The sequence below is a fragment of the Myiozetetes cayanensis genome, unplaced genomic scaffold (genome assembly GCF_022539395.1).
Source record: "Myiozetetes cayanensis isolate MyiCay16 unplaced genomic scaffold, myiCay2020 scf5-8, whole genome shotgun sequence".
In the NCBI taxonomy this organism is placed as follows: Eukaryota; Metazoa; Chordata; class Aves; order Passeriformes; family Tyrannidae; genus Myiozetetes; species Myiozetetes cayanensis.
The window spans coordinates 20,083,599-20,100,846 of record NW_026087742.1 but is presented as its reverse complement, the minus strand read 5'-3'; the positions used below and the strand labels follow the sequence as shown (position 1 = coordinate 20,100,846).

The following is a 17,248-nucleotide window of genomic DNA, read 5'->3' as shown; positions in this document are numbered from 1 at the left end:
CTCTAAGTGACCTGGCACTGCAACACTAAAGTGCCAAAAAGGAACTAGACCTTAGGATAAGATGACATGCCTTGTGTCCATGCCATAAATTGCCTCCACCCTACAGAATCAGAATGGTTTGAGTTGGAAGGAACCATAAAGATCGCCTAGTTCCAAACCTCCTGCCGTGGGCAGGGACACTTTCCACTAGACCAGGTTGCTCAAAGCTCCATCTAACCTGGCCTTGAACACTTCCAGGGATGAGGCATCCACAACATCTCTGGGCAACTTGTTCCAGTGCCTCACCACCCTCATGGCAATGTGCTGACATGCTGAGCACTAACAATTTAATGTTGGTGGATGACACAAGAAGCAGGAAAATTATGTTACTCCTCTACGCTTTTGGAAAGAGCAGTAGAGTCCTAATCCACAGCAAGTCCCTGACTAAGAGACCACAGTCAGAGCAAGGCAGTGTTTAGAAAGAGGAATGGAAAGAATTGCCTTGTCATCTTGTCATTTTGTTATTTGTTTTTCTCTGTATACATACTCTCTCTTGAGTAGGTAAAAGTACTCAAAATTTGGAAAGAGAAAAGGATATTTATATAGAATAATTTTTTAATTACAGATAAATCAGAAATAGGATAAAATCAACAAGAAGATCTTTTGCTCACCCTTCACAGAAGTTTACACTAAGATCAGAGTGACATATGATACAGTGACTTCTGCCATTATTTCCTTTTGATTCGCTTGCAGTGTTTGGTTTCCTGCAGCTTTAAATCTTGCCCTATGGTTTTGCAATCACTTTCAAGTCAGCATAGATCAGTATTCCTGCCAAAATAGGAAGTCCCCCACCTCTGCCTGCTCATTACCTGATTTTGTGTGCACAGTAGTTTTGTTTTAATTGGGGTCAGTTCACTGTGAGCTGCCAAACAGTGTCTTGGGCTGGCACATGAAGCAGGAAGGGGGATTAAGTGAGCACTGATTGGCAGAGGTGAGGAAGTATCACTCTGCCTTTCTCTGCTAATACTGACTTATGCCAGCTTAGAGGGATCATAAAACCAACCACTAGAATCTTGACCTATTTTGACTGACACAGTACAAGTAGAGAAACAGAACTGTACAGTTTAGTAACCAAATCTACAGATGCATGTCAACCTAAGCACTTCAAAATCAACTGAAGTCTCACTTCACGAGACCAAATATAAGACACCTAGGGAGAAACCCCTCCTTGTTCTCCTACCTTGCTCCACTAGCGCTTTTACTCTCCCAGGAGTTCCAACCCCAATGTGGAACACACCTTTCTCCAACATATTCATCTGCTCCTTTATCTAATTTGAAGAGAGAAAGAAAAAACACAGTAAACCCACAATTGTTTTAAAATTTCTGTTCAAAGAATTGGAAATAAATTCAAGATCTCATAGTATCTCTTTTTAGAATACCACCAAGTAACAAATCCTATTTGTCTTTCAAACTGTCAAACTCTTATATCTGGAAGAAAGTTAAAGAAATGTAACAAGCCAGCTGGGCATCACACTCTTCTAGAAGTTCAATAATTTTCAACTTTGAAAATCTGCTATTGCACTGACTATTTTTGGAGGTGAGAATTCCTTCAGCATTTAAACAAATTCTCTGGAAAACTGACAAACTTGAATTAACTCTGAAGTCCTTCAAGATAAAGATAATGGAAAAGGGTGAAATAAAGTAAATGACATTTGTGGGTTTGACAGCACTCATATCAAAGGCCAAGTGTTCACTCATTACTTCCAACATCCCCATTACCTGTGCTTTCTAACAGGTATCAATATTGGGTATCCAGGCATTCAATTGCCAGAATACAAATGTGGGTGCTGGTATAGTTTGCTTCCACGGACCTATGTGTGAGAGCTTTCTATTTCAACAGCCAAAAGGCACTTGAATGAACACTTCATGGGGATGTGGAACATCTTTAAAACATAGCACATGCATAAGCATCTACTTTCTGCCAAGAGCTGCACCACAGTTACTGGAGATGGTGTTTGGCTGGATTCCTCACTCTGCAGCAATGGAAGCATTACCTAAAGGAAGGAACTTAATATGAACCCTGTATGAAAGGCACTACAGCCAAACGATTTTAAAAGAAAATGGTATGACATTATTTAGTTGTTTATTTGCTCTGTTAAAATTCCCTACCTTTATGTGCTTTGCAAACAACTTGAGGACTCTGCAGTCTCCTTTAAATGCTGTCATTGACCTAGCAATAAAAAAACCGAACAATGAAATGCATGAATCAGGGCTGGGATTAAGACCACACATGAAGAAAGTAAAACTAACCGGCATTTCTCAATATGCTTGAGACACACAGTCCCCCAGTGAACACTGCTTGTACTCTGAACACTATGTACATTCTTGTTTGCTACTTATCAACAGGACAGACACAGTAGAAAATATCAGAAGGGGGCAGTATTGTTTAGACAGCTTTTCAGATAACATTGGATAATTATGGCCTATGCCTTTCACAACTAACTTAGTTCAAAGCTGATTAATCACCAAATCCTAATTAAAAAGTAACTCAGTTACTGTGATATAGGCTCAAATGTGTGTGTGCACAAAAGGAAGGATCTGTGTATGGGTCAATCTACATTTTACAGTCTTCCTGCAGCATGGCTGCTGAAAAAACCTAGGCTGCCACAGTCTTTACTGCAGAGTTAACCAAATTCCAGTTAACCAAAACCTGTCTGTTGCAAACCCTGACTTGTTTTTCTGACATTCCACTTTAGCATATAGGAACAATGCTATGTTATGTATTAATCAAGCAGGAGACAACATATCCAATATTTGCTGAATGCCACTTAAGACAGCTTTGTCTGCATGTTTTTTGCAGTGCACTGAATTTTCAATTTGCAAAGCTAAAGGTCCATATGCAAATATACATATAAACCACCTAAGCCTCACATGCTAGTTTCTGCATGCAAGGGCTAAGCACTACTGGCACATCTGCCTTATCTATGCTTCTATCTGTGTCATGGAGTTAAACTTCCCAACTCTCCATCTCCTTTGGTACTGACAAGTAACCACAGGAAATGTGGTCAAGACACAGAGACAACCATGAAATTTGTGAGGTATACAATAATTCATCAGAGTCATCATGACTTCTGCAATGAGGAGGAGGAGGATAGAGAAAAGACAAAAAACAGAGGACAGGGAACACTGAAAACTGTCACCTTTGCAGAGCAGTTTTCCCACCCAGAGCCAGCTGAGAACACTGACACAGACCTGGAGGCTCTCAGGCCACACTGGTACCTGAGGCCCCAGAATGCCATGCCCTCACTGCCTTTGATGCAAAGTCATGATTTCTAGCGGTGGATTCCGATGCTTTTTGCATTTACTCTGTTCCCAAGTATAACATGTTGCACATTTCCCTCAAATTGGTTACAGTTTATTTTTGGTTTTTAACAAAAGTAACATTTCCAGGCAACTGAAGTACTGAGTGTTACTTTAGTCTAAAACCGAATACCGCACTCCCAGAGTCTAAAGAAGGAAGGGATATTGCATCAGTTTGAGGCAGTGAATTTATTGGCTAGCAGAGGACAGTGTCCCAGTTTTGCCTTTACGTCTGTGGTTCCAAGACAAAACCTCTGACTGACTGCCAACCTCAACACAACATTTGCTATCGACATACTTGATGAGTTCCAAGGAGCGAAGGGCAGAACTGCAGATAACCAGCATCACCACTGACTTCTCCTCCTTGTGGTTTCTACGGAGTTTTGCCCACTTAGGACAGACTGCAATGAAAAAGCCCTTGAACACACAGAGAAAGTGCTGCATGCCACAATTTTAAATTACTAGAGCACATGATGAACGTTAGCCAGCAGCCAGAACACACATGCTGACTCCTACGAGGTCTGGATCTCTGGCAACACTTCTACATTTAGTCACGGCTGAGAAACTGGAGAACAAAATGCCCAAAATAAATAAAATACAGAAATATCACATAACTGAACAAATTAAATAAGCCTTAATAATCAATAGTTTGTAAGGTGACAAGCCCATTGTCTTCATTTGCCACATATGGCATTATGTATTAGGGAAAACCAAATGAAAAGAAATATTTACCAGACAAGAAGTTCTATATAGCTATAAGAGAGAATAAAAATTTTCTTGGTTCATGTCAGCAGACAGCTGCAGGATTTTTACTGTAAGACAATACATACACCTACTTAAGAAGCCACAATAAATTACTGACAAATAATTCCTAGCAATGAAAAGAAACCCCAGAACATTTTGATACAAAAGAAAAAAAAAAAGATAAGAGTAAAAAAGAGACAGAAAAACAAGACTTGTTATAAAAAAATATGAAAAACCACTTAAAGTGATTAATATTTCATAATAAACAATATTTGGAGTTAGATAAAAAAATGCCATAATATTGCCTCAATAATATTTTTCATACAACCTTTGTGTCACCCAGACCAACATTTCAACTCACTTTCCTTCAGGTATGAGGAAAAACTGTGGGTGAGATCATTGGCTGGCAAAAAACAGGAATCTGAAAACATAAAGGAAAAAATATTTTTGTTGATGCATTTTAACAGCAAAGGGAGAATATATATTTGCAGCATAATCACTAGTTATATTGATGAAAACCCTATGTAAAATCCATCATCAGTAAGTTACCATTTCTGAAAGAAAAATTAATGTAGACTTCTTGTAGAAGAAACTTCATATTGGTTAAATCTATGAAGGTAAAATCTCTCAACTCAATTGCAATTCCTTTCTTTTCTTCCACTGTGAAACCACGAATACAGGGCTGCACAGGTGTGATCACATACCTGAAAATATGTTTTCAGATGTCTTTGTCACAGTGAATCACAAATCTTAGCCAAAAGCCTTACAGTGCCAGACTGTTCCTCCAACGTACCTACGATGAAATACCCTTGTACATCCCCCCAAACAATTCATGCTGTGTAAATGCAAGAACCTACCAGTAATCTACCTGTCAGTAAGTTTGTTCCACTTTCTGGCCTTTCATATTGTGGTTATCTACATAACTATGCTGACCCTAATGGCAACACCTGCACTGAATTTAATGCCTTTGTCTTCCTTCATTCACTGCTGACTTTCTTTTCCCTGGTCACTATGCTAACCAGTAAGTGGCAGACATGACCTTTTAACTTCAAGCTTCATATAAAGGCAATGAAGAAAGACAAGATCCTAACGTGTTCTTTGAAAGGTCCTTTCTGTTTATACAGAAAGCCTAAGTTCTTAAGCAGGTGATTAAAATCTGATGGTCTGAAAACTTGCCATTCTTTGCCTGATGGAACAACATCTCCTGCAGAATATTAACAATTCTGTCTTTAAGGACCTACAGATTCGTCATCATTTTGCATGAGGCACAGCACATCAGGGTGTCTGTCTATGGATGTTTGTTGATATATTTTAACTGAATTAGAGAGGTTTCTTAAGGATGTTATTCATGTTCACATGGATGGTGCACTGTGCAAATGCTGACAGCATCAATCCCTGGTTTTCACTGGAACAGAGAGTGCGACAAACTTGGTTTGTAGCTAATGCCTGAAGTCCTGTCTGTGCACTTTCTTGAGGACAGTCACTCTCCATTATTATAGCTTTCATTTAATGGGTGTTGTCTTGCTAAAAACTTTTATTTTGCGCTGATCCCTATTAAATCCAGAGATTGATATTTACTGGGACTTGAGCTCCAAAGGAAATGAATGTGTACAACTGAAGGATCAACAGCTGATTTACTTCAAAAATCATGTTTAAAAGATGCCCTTGATGCTGGTGGGGAAGGCTACTCTTCTGAATACATTGTCTCATTAATGACTGAAAAATTCAAGAGATGGTTCTGAAGGACAAAGCTTCAGTCCCTGACTTCTCACCACCAGTCCAGCAACACTGGAGTATGCACAACAATTTTAAATGAAAGTTTCAGAAAGGGGGAAAGAAACACATAGCTCCAGACTGCAGCAGGAGTCCATGCTGACTACAAACCTGGCCTTCTGCACTTTGTCAGTTAACAGGAACACACAACTCCAAAATAGTTGCTTGTTATTTGCTTAGTGCTTTGACGTGAATGATTTGACAACTGTACAAGTTTGTAAACTCCTTGGCACTCTAAGCTTTCAAGTTCCAGTACAAAAACAAAGGAAAAATATCTCCATCCAACCCAAGATCCAATCCATATGGAAATGGGTCACTTCACGAGCCCAAAGGGCTCTTTAATAAGAAAGAAACCAAAGCAATTTATTATTTTCTAAAATTCTTATAGGACCAAAAATACTTAACACAAGCTTTTCAAAGTAATCTGTATGGGACTTCTCCAGGTTTTCTGGATTCTAGAAGAAAGCTGAACCTGCCCCACAAAAGTAAAGGAGGGTCAACCTAGAAAAATGGGCGATAAGGAAGAGTATATTTATCTAGAAAGACAGGTTTATGCACTAAAAGAGAAAAGGTACTGCTGGTCTAGACAGCTTCTATATTTGGCACAGGTCTCTAACAGTTCAAGAAGTACCAAAGGTGAATGCAGGTTAGTTACCAGGCTATTTGCTCCTCATGAACACTGCCAAAAAATATTGGAGAGTGTCTCTATCTGCAGAGTAAGAGGCAGAGGAGTTCAGTGTTGCCATCATCTCTAATGCAACCTCCAACAGACAAAAGCTAATCCTGCTCTGTCCTGCTTTTTGCCTTTTCCATCACTGGCTTCTAACTGGAGGGCAAAATACAGGGGACAAAAAGGGTCCTTATCATGGTCAAAACTTGGTAACTTTAAATGTGGACCAAAATTACCATCTCAATTCATGCCACTCCTTGAAAAATCACTGTGGTAAACATCTCATAACCATGTCAGAATGATGTCTCATTATTTCTTTGTTTATTTCTGTTTATTATTTCTGTCAGCACTCCTATTATGCATCTGGATTGACTCAGATAATCCCAGAAACAAAATACAGTTCCACTCTCTAAGTATCTTGGAAGCTACTATTAGGAATCATATAATTTCTATTATAAACTGAGCTCCACAGATTAATACTTTACAGTAAAAGGACACATTTAAACAATGTCTCATTTCTGTAACTCCAAGAAACCTCACATTTATTCCAAAGAAATTGAAACCTCAACTTAAACAGCAAATTGATAGTGTTAGAAAATATTTCCATTAAAAAGTGCAACTTAAGACCTGTCCCAAAAAATCTCCTTTCTTCTGCAGAAAAAGAACTCAATACCATAATGAAAATCCCATTATTTTTATGTTAAATACAGGATAAGTTACCTGAGAGTTTTAATTCCTCTATTTCAATCACTGAACGGTTTTCACCAAAATGCTGACTGAGCAGATTTTGTAGGTCTGCAGGGACACCAGGTTTTGGAGCAGTTTTTTGCAGAATATCAGAAATTTTCTTCTAAAAAAGATAAGTAAAATGGGTTAAGTATGGTATTTTTATAGTTTCTGCTCTTTGGCTAGCTAACAACATCATAAATAAATGTTCCTCCATAACTTTATATAGTTATGTTTGTTTAATTACAGTTTAAGTGGAAAAGCACCTTATAATGGGAGAAGATTCCCTTTGTCTTTAGTGAGAATGCAGACTTCAGGTACTTGAGATACTTTGATAAGATGATCTGGGAGTCTGAACACAAAAATATAAATGAAAGCTGGTTTTTTGAGTTTTGCTATTGCTACACTTAAGCATCAGTTTGAATTTTACTTTTTTTTAAAAAAATTTATTTAGTTGATTATTCTTAAAGTGTAACAACAGGAATCAGGTGACTATGTAAGACTTGGTCATATTTTGATTAAAACAGGGTAAGTATCTGTTTCGGAAGGAATTATTAGCTTTATTCACAGAATACCGTGCCAGGCTGATGAAAATTATTTAAAAGTTAATAACAAAACCAGAAGTCAAGCAGAGAGAGTTCATCAGCTGCTTTGTTATTCCAAATTGTATAATTTTTAAACCAAGCTAATAATTTTTAGAGCCTGGGTATGAGTTCATAATGACTGTGTTTTACACCTTAGGAATGTTAGCAAATAACAGGTCTTGAATTCTCACTGAAGTGAAAGTGTTGCTGTATCTTCTCCCATAGTAAATGGATCATGGGTGTAGAATAGCCCAAGGTTCCCGTTATCTGAATGATCAGTCAGCATTTAAGAAAAGAGCAAAGCTTCAAGGATAGAGGCAGCCTGGAGAGAACGACAAGAATGTGAAGCCTCTCTTGTTCTCGCTGAGATGTGATTAATTTTTGAAAGGCCAGCTTAAGGTTTCTCAGCTGTGTAAGCAAAACTGAACTTGCCATCACAAGGACATGTGACAGCGTAAGCCCAGAAGTGAAAAGGAGCAGAAGAGTGTGGTTAGGATGGAGCAATAGGGTATGTATTTGTGAGGCAAAATGGGATTTCACAGAGATGTGCTGGACCTGGAAAAATGTTTGGCAGCTTTAGAGGGATGGTGGGTACCTTTGGTTTGGCAGGCTAAGGTCTGGGGCAGCAAAGATCAGTGGAAGCCTTGAAGAGAGCTATGGCAGGCATTTTAATGTAGGGGACAGACTTTCAATCCCTCTTTCCCTCACTCCATCTCAGCACCCACTCCCTCCTCTTTTCCATTCCCTACCACTGTGTCTCTCCTTCTTTCCCAATACACCCCAAATGCTCCCACAGCAGCAGCATAAGAGGCAGAAGGCTGAACAGGGAAGGGCCGTATGGGGGCTGCTGAAGCAGCAAAAGCAAAGTAAGCAGCTGCCTCTTCCAGCCATCTACCACTTTGACCACTGCTTTCACCTCTGCTAAAAGCCACCTGTGCATTTGCAAGACCCCAACTGAACCTCTGACGATGGGACACATGGAGATGAAGTGCTTATGCCTTCCTCTCAGTCTACCTTCCTCCTGGTGCAAAGGCCCCTGCAGTCCCTGGAAGACTTTCCAGAGGATGTCTGGCTGTTCAACAGGTTTCTGCAGTGTTTGAATCTGTAGCATTCCTTCCCAAGACTCACCTTCCTTTATCAATGTTGTATTTTTCTGACATGCAACAACTGTCTTCCCAAAGAATGACCAGATGCCATCTGCAGCACAGGCAGCCTCTGTGTGAGGCCCACAGCCAAACCTCTTTGTTGTTCCTCCTATCAACCACAAATGCTCTTCTCCATCCCCTGTCCCACAGCCTGCCTCCTAAGTGACCCACAGTTGTGAACCTGCTTGCAGGCAGCAAGACAGAACTATCAGGCTCATTTTACTTGGTAATTCAGTGCAAGATGCTGTTCCACAGGACCATTACATCATTCATTGGGCCACTGGGCTCCTTCAGGAAACTTATGACCCTCTGGAGGGGAGAAGCCTGATACTAACTAGAAATTCTATAAGAGCAAGAGCAAGGACACCTGAGCAAACTCTCTTCCTTCAAGAAGAGCTGTGGGGAAATGTTCCTTATGCAGATAGTTTTATTATTTTTCTTCCAATTCATTCCAGATGCTTAAAAGCATCTTCCTTATTTTTGGAGAGAGCATTTTGTTTGGAACCCATAGATCAACCTAAGAAATGTTTCCTATTGGGATTTTTTGACTGGCTGTCTATGTCAACTTAGTGGCCTGTCCCCATCGAAACCAAAGGTGTTACCAAGTACCTGTTGTTTGCCTGAGAATGGGGTCTTTTTGTTTGGTCAGTTCACCAACTTGTGCCATGGGATGCCCTCGCTCCAGTAGCAGTACAGTAAGTACCACGGTCACTTCTGCCAGAGCCGCATTTAAAACAAAATCCACTCTTCCCTCTTCCCATGCCCTACATGATTAAGAGGCCTGACATAACATAAAAAGGCCACCCCTCAGCCTTGTGAGGGAGCCAACTATTTACAGTCTGCCCTGAAAGACAATTAACTTGCCTGGTGCCATATAATCTCCATTCAGGCTGCGGAGTGTGTTGGTTGTCGTGGGTGAGGATGGAGCATGGCCAGAGGGACAGTACAGAGTGTCTATTTATATTATATTTATATACTTTTGTTATGAGGAGAAGAGTGAACAAGGACAGTTTTTGGCTCAAAGGATGTAACAGCAGCTGGAATGGGTCAGATTCTACAGCAACTGAAATTTCACCTTCCTTTCACACGGTCACACTTTCCCTGTGTGTGCCAACACTTGCAAGTGGGGTACAGGCACATACAACCCTTGAGTGGAGTGTAGACACAATGTCAAAGTTTAGGTTGGGGATAGCTATTTGGAGTGAGGTCCAAAAATCAGGAATTTCTATTCTCCTCTAAAAGAAGATGTAACATTATGACCATATTACTTCTCATCATTATGGGGTTGTCCCAATTATGAATCTTGTAGTACATACACCCACTGCCCAGGCCCCAAACACACTCTAGGACAGTCGTACCTTCTTTCTCTTCTTTGCCTTTACAGTGGTCTCTTGTTTTTCTTCAGGCTGACTTAGAAAACACTCTGTAGGCTGCAAAGCACATTAAAAAAAAAAACAAAGGTAAGAAAAAGAAGTCACCAAATGGAGGTAAGAGGGGATACAGAAACTATAATGTTGGGTTAGGGGAAAACAAACAAAACCAAACTTCTCCACCTGTAGAAGGGATCAAATTCTTACAGTTACATGTATATGAAGTAATCTTGGAATTGAGATCGCTGTTGTAACCAAGAGGGGAATAAAAGAAAAGAAAGTTAAAACATTCAGGGTATAGTTGTAATTCCATAAAATGGTGAAAAGCAGATTTTGATAGTTTGGAAGAAAACAGCATGAGAAAAACACAAACAAAACCTATTACAAACTTTATATTTTTAATCTTTTATTATTGTGTGTGATACATTTTTCTAAACCGTGCCAATAGTGTTCTAAAATAGCTGGGTCTGAGGTGAGCATCCAGATGGCAAAAGATAGCATGGAACTGGGTAAGATTAATTGGAAACAATCATGCTCTGGATTTCCTTTTACACTTGTAATGCAAAATTTAGGAAAACGTGTTTCAAATTTGTCCTACCCCAGTCTTGCTTTGTCTCCTCATAGCAGAAAGGGTCAAATGCACACAAGAAAAATACACGGTGCATTTCAAAATAATTCAACACGTGCTGCTACCACTAACCCTTTTTTGTGCCTGAGTAAACAGGTTGAATTGGTCCATTTGTACCAGAGTCACTGTTCATGTGATCCAAGGGTAGGATTTCTCCTTAGCCACCTAAAATTGTCCAAAACAGAGGAAGCAAAACACAGGCTTTCCTTGTTTTGAGCACAGCAATTCTCTTTTGCCTTCCTGGGGACTTTCACCTCATGGAAATGCAAATTAACCTACACAGACGGGCTTTAGAGCTTAGTAAGTGACTTGATGAAGAGTAATGGGAAAATAGGCTGAGCTGCTGGAAAAAACTCCCTGATATTAGGATGCATTTGGCTGGAAAAATCTGCTCTTGTGAGAAAATGTAGAGAAGATTCATCACACAGAGCATTAAAAAGCTTAGGAACAGCAAATCCAGTGCTATTGCCTGGGGAAAGCCTGAAAGAAAAGTATCAGCAGCAAAGGCAGCAGGTCAAGAGGGTCAGAGTATTTCAGTTTTCTGAGCCCTCTTTATCAGGAGGACACTTCACAACACCCAACATTTGTGCCTTTCCGAGCCCACTCTCATATCCTCATCAGAATAATGATTTGAAGGTTAATTGTTCATATTATGCCTACTGTACCCTTTGTCTCCTCACTTTCCTAAGTTAGCTATAAAAACAGGTAACCACCATGATCAACATAAACAAATCTCCTATTGCTTGCTTCTGCTTTCTGTGCCATGAGACAACCAGACTCACTGCACTTGCAAAGGCTGTACTATTGTACAGGAACGACCCTGCAATTGGTTGAGGAATGAAATGAAACTTTGGAACTACCAGAGAAGATTTGGCTGGGGACTGACTACAGGCAGCAAAACACTCTACAACCAGGGCTGGAATGTAGCACAGCCTGGGTCAATATCCAGGAGAAGTTGAGACAGGGACTGTATGTTGCCTCAGCAACAGAGATCTGTCCCTGTGATCTTCTCAGGTATAAACAGACATTATCTTCACTAGAAGTCAAGGGAATGACTGCAAGAAGAAATTCACTTCAACTAACAGACCTGTTCCAGAGTTAACATGAGCTTTTTTGGTTTATTTTTGGTTTGTTTCTATTTTAAAAATCTCTATCCTGACTCTGATTCAAGTGCTTTTAAAACACCATCATATGTTTCTTCATTCCTATCCCTACCGTTAGCATTCCCAGACATTGAGACTGAAACAGAGCTACCCTTTCCTCTACCCTTACACATCCCAGCTGTCCATAGATACTCTAAGACCACTTGCCAGGTGTTTTAATAAGAAATTCTATTCTCAACATCATATTCTATGCAGAGACCAAGCCTTTGGTTTGATTTAGTCAAGGGATACAAACAATCAGTCAAAAAATCAGAAAGGGGCCAACCTGAATCTCTGTCCTCCAGCTGAGTGTGATGGTTCCCTATCCTGGTAGTGCTATCACTCTTTCAGGATATTGAAAAATGTCATTCATTCACTCTGGGCCTATTTGTCCCTTCATAAACATTGTGACCTGTTTTACATAACTCTGCAAAACACTCCCAACTGGTATCTGCACGAAAAAAGAACGAAACCTGAAACGGAGCTGAAAAATCTTCTCTAAAAAAGATTTTCTCACTGCTAACTCTTCATTCAGATGCTTGAAAGTATGACCAAATACCATGGCTTCTTTTTTGAAGGCTATATGTAACCCTTCCTTTCAACAGCAACAGAAGCACACAGCAGACAATACAAGTACAAAGCAAGCTTGTAGTCAAAGCCTTGCTTCCTTAGAGAAGCATGTTAAGACTCAAAATTACCTCCTTTATACTACATATATATATATATTCAGTCATAGTATATTATTAGCCCAGCACTAATAACTCCTCTTTATTCAGACATTAAAAATCATGCCATAAGAAAAAGGTAAACTTCATGATTGTGAATGGCTGTAAACTTACACATCTTTGATGATCTGCAGTCTGAAGTATTTCAGCATCTGATTTAGACTGAACTTCTGACCCTTATCCAAATGTTCACTGCCTACCTACTCATGAAATAGTTCTCTGCATGCCACCCTTAAGAAAAGGTCATTTGCATACTTTTCTTACACCAGACACAGAGCAGACAACCAACTGCTTTTTGACATGGCTCCCTTGTGTTCTGTGTTTTTAAGCTATTTTTACATGGAAATTCTTAAAAAAATGCAGAAAACAGGAAATTTGTGCCGAGACCACTGATTTATGAACTAAAATGTCATAAATTCCTTGCTTGTTAATCACTGACAGAACATAAAATATTTCCTGTATTATGTTTCTAACATATTTTTTTCTTTACATGTTGCCAAAGTTACTGGAAATTCAAATGTAGAGTGAAAACATTCTTGCACGTGTGTGCAAGTTTACATTCTAAGTCAGCCCTATACTCCAACTTTTGGAGCTTGTGACAAAGTAAACACATCAATGTGTCATTCAGAGTGGAGACAAATTATTCATTTCATTGTAAGCCTGAGGACAGCCCGCAGACTAGGAACATAAATGTTCATAATTCTATTTGGTTGTCTCGTGACTGGCTTTAAGGTTCCAAGTCCACTGTAGAACAGCTTCCAGCCTGGGAATGAGGCATGGATGAGTAAAATGGGACATGTTATATTCACCAGAACTACAAAACTACTAGCTTTCCATAAATACCTCTGCTTTTGCAAGTGTTTTGTTCTAAAGGACAGTAATACATCCATGACTTTGAGCTGCCATAAAGCATTTCCTTCTTGTAGTTCCGTGTCTAAACATCAAATTACCTGATTCCAACATGCAGACTGATATTCTCTATATAACAGAAAGAGCTGTGGCAGGTGTTCTGCTCCAGCTGAGCAGTCCCAGGATACCTTAGCAAATACCTTGTGTTGGCTAATGTTCTCATAAAGAGTCAAGCAACTCCCCCAGACAAAGTGTCTTAACTTAATTCTAAGTGCTTAAGTGAAAATAACGGTGGTAAAACTGGCTCCATAAGGATTGTCACCAAGCTGAAGTCCTCAGCATCTGATCCCCTGGTAGAGCATGTACAAAGTCAATACAGCTTTCTCCTGTATTGCTTGGTTCTCTTTCCTAATCAAAACGTTGAACTAGTTCAGATATTTGGATCACTTCACCTTTGGTCTCCTTGGAAAGACACCCAAAAGCATAGTAACTGCTATCATGTTGTTTGCACTTCTCTGCTACAAAAAAAGAACATCCCTGCAAATGGTTTTCACTTGGGCAATTGCCTAGGCATTACAGAGTGAATGTACTATTGACCTAGAGGTCAAAATTAATATCTATAACCTCAAGGAGAGACAGCTTCCAATGCAATTTTAGCTCTCTGACAGCCACTCAGTTGATTCTCCCATATGGTGTCAGGAAGGCAGAACTAATTTACCTTCAAACAAGAAACTTCTAAAAGTCATCTGACCTCTAGATGATTTTTTTTTCTCAATGCTGCCTCTTCTTTGGCATATTCCATGTAATGTTGAGCAACACAGTTCCTACTGTAATTAAATGAAGTTTTTAGCAATACAAGGGTAAGAAAACATCAATCCATGTAGACCCGAATTCTTCTCCACTTGAATCTTGCACAGGGGACATGCTTGGGCAGAGAAGCTGTACAGCACATAAATATAGCTTTCTAGACTTTGTGTGTGCAGGGAAAAGGAAAAAATTATAGGGCAGGACACTCGGTAGCACTATCCAGGCTTTTATCACTAGACAGTCACTTTGTGGGAGACAGCTCAGCTCGCACAAAACAAGTGAAGTTATTATTGAAAGGTACTTGAATGTGACTGCATCTAAACAAGGTAAAACAATTTTAAAAAATCTTATTACATGAACAGATCAGACAAACAGTGAAGAGAACTGTTCCTTTACTGAACAACGGGAGGTTTCTGTTTCTCTAGGCATTATGAACTTTGCACTCTAAACAATCACTAAATTTACAAACCTTCTTTCTTTTCTTTTTCACAGCAGGTTTCGAATCTGAATCTTGATGTGTTGTCTTGCTATCACTTGCTTTCTCAACAGTTTCATCATCTGAAGGATCTAATGAGAAAAAAAGATGTTTTGTTACTGTTTTTCAAATACATATATCTTTGCATTGAAAAAAAGGGAAAAAAGTCCTCATCTGAAAGGTTGTCACAAAATACAATCTCAAGATTGGCAATAAGTACAGCTGTAGTGATTCTTTTATCCTTTTCAGAATACTAGTATTTGAAATATATTCTAAGATAAGGCCCAAGCTTTTCCTCATCTTCACAGGATTACATCTGGCAGGTAATGTATTTCTTTTCTTTCTGGAATGCTGCACAGTGAGTGCCAACTGCAGGATCACAGGTGGAAATACGTGACCTTTCCAAAACCTCTGCTGAATTAAGCTAAGCAGTGAACAATGAAAGATGTTTCTGATATACTACATCTTAAGTCACATGGCATCTCACTATTTCAGAACAAGTAAAACATAGTCTTGGATCTGTAGTGCTGCATTCACCACATATTATCACAGACCTATCTTTTTAAACCCCAAAACAGGCATTAACACTGGTATTGAAGACTAATGTCAATATGGTCCATGGGATCACTGTAAAAATACATCTTTCCTGCTAAGTGTGGTGACACTTCTTTTAAAATAAGTCACCTTCTCCTACTAAAACAAATCTTGCAGGTGGAGGAAGAAAAATAAAAATCCAACCAGGAAAATACAAAAATGCACAAAACCTTCACCCTAAGCTGCCAACTGTCTTACTGACACCAGCTAAAGAGGAAAAATTACAAGACTGGTATAATGTCCTATCGTATAAAAATATATGCACACGTTTCCTGCTAGTACACTTTAACTGTGTGTCTTTTACTTCACTAATAATTAGACAAACCATTCCCCAAGTTTAAGCAGAACACTCACAAGACTAAAATAGGCTTTGTTTTGAAAGAAAGCTATTTAAATTCAGAAGTCTTTACTCATTCTCTACTTCATCTCTTTTATCTACAGAAAGACTTTGGGGAAGAAACACATGCACAGCAACAGTTACCTTTAATACTGTTATATTACTACTTCAGATGTATTCAAATACCGACATTCCTGCTGGGGACTGAATTACTTCCTTGATCATTGCCAGAAGCAATATCGTCCATCACACTGAATTAATTCAACTTCTGTATCTGGAATATTTCTGCCCAACAGGTACTTAGTCATTATTGCAATCTCCTGTATTGAAAGTTGTAAATATACAGCTTCAAGACGGGTACCGACTGAAAGAGGGCAAATTTAGGCTAGATATTAGGAAGAAATTCTTTACTGTGAGGGTGGTGAGATACTGGAACAGATTGCTCAGGGAGGTTGTGAATGCCCCAACTCTGGCAGTGTTCAAGCTGGAAAAAGCCTTGTGCAACCTGTTCTAGTGGGAGGTGTTGTAGACTAGAGGGCATTGAGACTAGATGATCTTTAAGGTCCCTTTCACCCTTTAACATTCTGTGATTCTGTGATTCTATTGCAAAGTTGAAAGAGAACAAGTAAAGAAAATCCATGAATGTTTTAGCAGGTTGGATGCTGTTTGTCATGAAACCTTACTTGATATAGATTAGGTTATTGGCAGGCCACAAGAGCTTTAGAAACAGAACAGCAACTGAGAATTTGTTTTCTGTTCAGTACAACTAAGAGACTTCTAAGTGAAGGGGTTAGATAAACATGTTAATGAACTCAATTAAGAGCTAACCAAATGCTATGGAAGAAATGACAGTATTTGTTTGCATCTCAACATAGGATGAAGCCATATTCAGAACTCTTAAACAGGAATCCACCAAGAAAAGTCCTCACTTTCCAGATCTAGAGCAAATGCAGAAATGTGTACCACAGCAAGCTCAGCTGCCTATTTGCTTCATTCTCTTTGCAGGCACAGCCATCAAAGTGGCAGCTGAATGAACAGCCTGTGGTCAGAGGAGTGCCTGAGCCCATGTGGATAAATGTCTAGTCCTGTACAGCCAACACGTGGCAGCAGATGAACTGGGGAAGAGAGAAAGCTGAAGGTTTGTGAGGTCAAACATCTTTCTGTTCTCCTGAGGATGTATGTCCAAGTGCTCCTACACAGCAAGAGCTCCTTCCCTGGTCTATTCCTCTCCAAAATCACTGACCACTTATATTCTCCAGTCACTTTGGAATCTCAGATGTAATACTTCATATGAAAAAGTTGGAAAAATCACATAATTCAGCTTATTCCAAAAAGTTTAA

At 39.3% G+C, this 17,248-nt stretch overlaps 1 protein-coding gene across 4 annotated transcripts in view; it reads right to left on the bottom strand.

The window, feature by feature from the left end:
- Positions 1 to 17,248, bottom strand: part of CMSS1 (cms1 ribosomal small subunit homolog) — a 222,780-nt gene that overhangs the window by 5,443 nt on the left and 200,089 nt on the right. For all 4 annotated transcript variants that reach the window (XM_050333133.1, XM_050333135.1, XM_050333132.1 and 1 more), the window contains exons 2-8: positions 14,972 to 15,069; positions 10,340 to 10,411; positions 7,247 to 7,376; positions 4,445 to 4,504; positions 3,638 to 3,740; positions 2,149 to 2,209; positions 1,220 to 1,307 (exon numbers count right to left, since the gene is read on the bottom strand). In XM_050333133.1, coding sequence (XP_050189090.1) covers positions 1,220 to 1,307; positions 2,149 to 2,209; positions 3,638 to 3,740; positions 4,445 to 4,504; positions 7,247 to 7,376; positions 10,340 to 10,411; positions 14,972 to 15,069 — 612 coding nt within the window. The remainder of the gene's footprint in view (positions 1 to 1,219; positions 1,308 to 2,148; positions 2,210 to 3,637; positions 3,741 to 4,444; positions 4,505 to 7,246; positions 7,377 to 10,339; positions 10,412 to 14,971; positions 15,070 to 17,248) is intronic.